The sequence below is a fragment of the Octopus bimaculoides genome, chromosome 2 (assembly GCF_001194135.2).
Source record: "Octopus bimaculoides isolate UCB-OBI-ISO-001 chromosome 2, ASM119413v2, whole genome shotgun sequence".
Classification (NCBI taxonomy): Eukaryota; Metazoa; Mollusca; class Cephalopoda; order Octopoda; family Octopodidae; genus Octopus; species Octopus bimaculoides.
This window is the reverse complement of record NC_068982.1, coordinates 131886514-131890641: the sequence shown is the minus strand read 5'-3', so window position 1 is coordinate 131890641 and position 4128 is coordinate 131886514. Positions and strand designations below refer to the sequence as shown.

Here is a 4128-nt window from a genome sequence, read left to right as displayed (position 1 = left end):
ATATATATATATATATATTTATTTATTTATTTATTTATGCATATATGCATGTGTTGTTTTTATGTCTGGATCTATCTGTGTCACTGTACGCCAGTGTGAGAAATATTTTGTATATTTTTAAATGTGCCTAAACTTGTAATTCTCGTGTTTAATTTCAGTTTCACTCACTGCCTGAATTCAATTCGTTTCGATTTGCTCTGCAGTAAATCGAAAACAAATATCGATCATGACGAACAGTTGGTTGAAATTCATTGTTATTTGAGTCGTATTCATAAATATTGAGCTCAGCTTCGGCTAAAGTTCTTCTTACTCGAGGATCATCTTCTGAAACTATTACACCTTCATTGTTCTCTAAACGGATTTTATTACCGTTATCGTCGATGAGATATGTGTTACACAGATTACCATATTCGTCAGCTGCACTGAGAAAAAAACGACTAAACGGGAGCCGTCTTATTGCAACGAACGTTTGTGAGTGACTGACAGCGAACCGTGTGTCAACGTACGCTGATTCTCTGTAAAGCCATAAATCGCCGTCATTGCCCATTGTTTGGATATTAACTCTTTCAACTGGCTTACAACAACCTGCCGGACGTCCACACATATCTGACGGTGTATTCGTGTATTTATTTTGATGTATTAGAAATGCACTTTCTCTATAAATATCCATAGCTTTATCAGCAACCTGCTGCCTGACTGGGAAGTTGCCCATATCACATTCATTTTCGAGACGTTCGTGGATGACTTCAACTGCGATGAAAGAAAACTGGTCAATGTCACAATTTTTGTTGACGCAGTAGTTATTCTGTATCGGAGACAATGCGTTACATAAATTTACATCTCTTGTCATTGATATGCAGGTATTATTCACACATTGATAAAACTGAGATGGACAAGGATTTTGAAGATCGCATTCCAACTGAGCATCTTCGTAGCCAATAAGATTCCTATAAACGTTGGATTCTGCTACGGCTTCAGCATTGGACATTCCTTCAATTAAGCCAATTGGATCGTCTGCTTCAAAGTCAGTCCCTTGCAACAGAGAATGAAACAAAGGATAATCCCCTGCGATATTAATACCATCCCTTAACTGTTTATCTTGAAAACGCTGCCAAATATAATCAACATAACCATGAATCAGTAAAAACGCTGGATCGAAAGAAGCCCACGCTTGAATCGAAACAGTGCCACCAATCCAGTCATGAATATTATTGTGATAAATCTCGAAAACGTAACGAATATGATCTGCTGTAATTTGAGAAATTTGAGCCAGCGTATCCTGTGTAAAAACTAAAGTAATATCTCTGAATACTGGAAGATGAGTATAAACTCCATAGCTTCTGAGTAAAGGGCCGAAAGCTGTTGGGAAATCTGCAAAGGGACCGTCAGTGACCAATCCTTCAGAATGACCCTGGAATGTTGAACTCCAGATAATAGATTGTCTTGGGTCGTCTAAGGCACTATCTCTGGAAACATCCCAATACGGTACGACGACGGATGGGATCATTTCACGGAGAGCTTCTTCCCAACTGAAAAAGAAGCATGAAAAATAAATAAACACACACATGTCATTCAAATTGTAAAATATTCTATTATTAATAATGTTTCAAACTATTCATTCTTTAAAAAATGTCTTCCTTAAACAAACCACAAAGTGTAAATCTTGAAGTTGCTTTATATACATACACTGAATATATAAAAATATTTACTTGCTATATAATTGGTCAAGAAAATAATTATTATTATTGGTGTTGTTGTTATTATTATTATTAATGTTGTTGTTGTTGTTGTTGTTGTTGTAGTATTGAAACCCACAGCTTATATTGCTGGGTGTGTTGGAAAGTGTCAGCTGTCCACAGCCAGCAGATTAAAGTGACACTTGTTTTACTGGTCAAGCTTCAAGAACTCTGCAAAGAATTCTTGCAGTTCCAAGCAATGCTGATTTTTGTAGGTGTTCTACCTTCACACTTGCACCGATCTTTTTCAGCCATGTTGGTAGTTATAGTTGAGTGATGATACTCCTAAGCGCACCAGTTACTACTGGTATCACGTCTTCTCTCTTCATTGACCACAGCCTTCGTATTTCCCACTTTAAATCGTCATAGTTGTTTATTTTTTCTTCTTCTTTCACAGTGTTCCTGTTGTCACTGGGGTATGCTATGTCGATTATCATACATGTTCTTTGTTTTTTATTCACCACAACAATATCCGTATTCCGATGTTTGGTCGGGTGAAATCTCTTATTAAACCATTATCGGAGAGTGCTTGCTAACTTAAAAATACTCAAGGCCTAGCACTATTAAAATCGTATTTATTTCACATTCACCCTTTAAGCAGAGTCAATCAATCTCGACTTTTCACTGTAGGTAATTAGGTTTATTGCCTTCAGATAAGAGTAAAATGATCATTGTGTCTTTCAAATATTTTATATCTTTTACTCAGGAACCGAACCTAGATTAAAAGCTCGGTTCCCGAGTGTCTATCTATTCTACAATAAAAACGCCAGAAAATAAATAGATCTTTAAGAGACTTTACTTACATCATCATATACACTCTATGCCAAGGGAGAAATCCAGGACCACCATGAGCTGAATTAGTTACTTGACCGTTATGAAGATCCGCAATAATTTCAAATTTATTAGGTAAAACACTCTAGGAAAAGAAATAGGATTTGTGTGTAACTTCATTCAGCATAAAGACAAACTGGTATTTGTTAAAAGTACGTGGCTATCCAGAGGATTAGTAAATTAAATTGAAGTGAGAATAAACCAAGATAAAATTCAATTTTAAAGCAAGCTTTAATGACATCTTGCTGAACTTTAGATAATAATTTACAAGAGTTCACAATTGTATATATGGCAACAATTGCAGAATCTCAACATATTCGATAGCAATTTTAATTACGAATGTAAGAAAGCGCTATTTATATATAATTATTAACGCAAGGTTAAAGAATTTTGTCATTATATTCACGAATATGTTAGCACTAAAAGTCAGTTGTGTTATTTCTGTACATTATTTAGCAGAGTGATGTTCAAGTTTGCGTCTGTAAATTCCTGATAGTATTTAACTGTTTTCCCCAGATATTTTTCATTATTCATAGGTTGAAAGATTCTTTCCATTAAATTAAACTGATTGATTTTCTCATGGACAATTCTTTTATTTTCTTTATTCTTTCCATTTTGTTGTGGTGTCCTCCTTTTTTCATTATGTTTGGAGACTCGCTCCTTGTACATGTAATCGTTTCCATTGCCTTATTTTCTTTGTATTGTATCCCATTGTACGAGGAAATGACTCTTACAATTTCTTCCATGTGTTCCTTTAACTAGTACTAGACTATATATCTTTTCTTTGTTACCTTTCATTCGTTTCGGTCATTAGACAGCAGCCATGTAGGTGCACTGCCTTGAAAGCAGATCTTTTCTTTTCTATAGTTGAACATGTCGAATTTAATATATTTTTAAAACCGAACTCTGGTACTTATTCCATCGGTCACTTTTGCCGAACTGGTAAGTAGCGGGACATAAGCAAACCAGCTAGCGGTAGGGGAACAAACACACACAGACAGACACACTAACACACACACGCACACACACACACACACACACACACACACACACACACACACCTATATACATACATTCTTTTACTTGTTTCAGTTATTTTGACTGGTGGAGCACCGCCTTAAAGGGTCTTCAATCGAAGCAATCGACCCCAGAACTTATGCTTTGCAAGCCTAGTACTTATGCTATTGGTCTCTTACCAGATCAGTATCTCAAATACACACACACACACACACAGTTACTGTTAATACTTCATTTAGAGAATTAACATTGCTTGTTTTCACTTTTTCGATATCAGTGAAGAATTTCACTGGAAAAGTATACATAAGGTTGCCAAGAATTTATACCTCTCATCGAAGGTCGGTAGCTATCGGACGCTGACGAAGGGAAATAACCCTGAAACTCGGGTCCGTTCGTGCTACGATCACGATGAGAGGGATAACTTCCCTTGGCAAAACAAACAGGACACAGTAGTGTGTCGATAAGCCAGCTGGAGGAGATGTCCTCCTGGGGCTAAAGCAACAGTAACATCCACCCCTAGGGGTCAGCCACACTTAAGTGGCAA

General features: G+C 36.5%; 1 protein-coding gene across 1 annotated transcript in view; it reads right to left on the bottom strand.

Annotated features, from left to right (window-relative positions):
• Positions 1-160: 160 nt before the first annotated feature.
• LOC106867965 (uncharacterized) overlaps positions 161-4128 on the bottom strand; it is an 11919-nt gene continuing 7951 nt past the window's right edge. Inside the window, exons 2-3 of the mRNA XM_014913047.1 lie at positions 2540-2652; positions 161-1529 (exon numbers count right to left, since the gene is read on the bottom strand). Of these exons, the coding sequence (XP_014768533.1) occupies positions 161-1529; positions 2540-2652 (1482 nt within the window). The remainder of the gene's footprint in view (positions 1530-2539; positions 2653-4128) is intronic.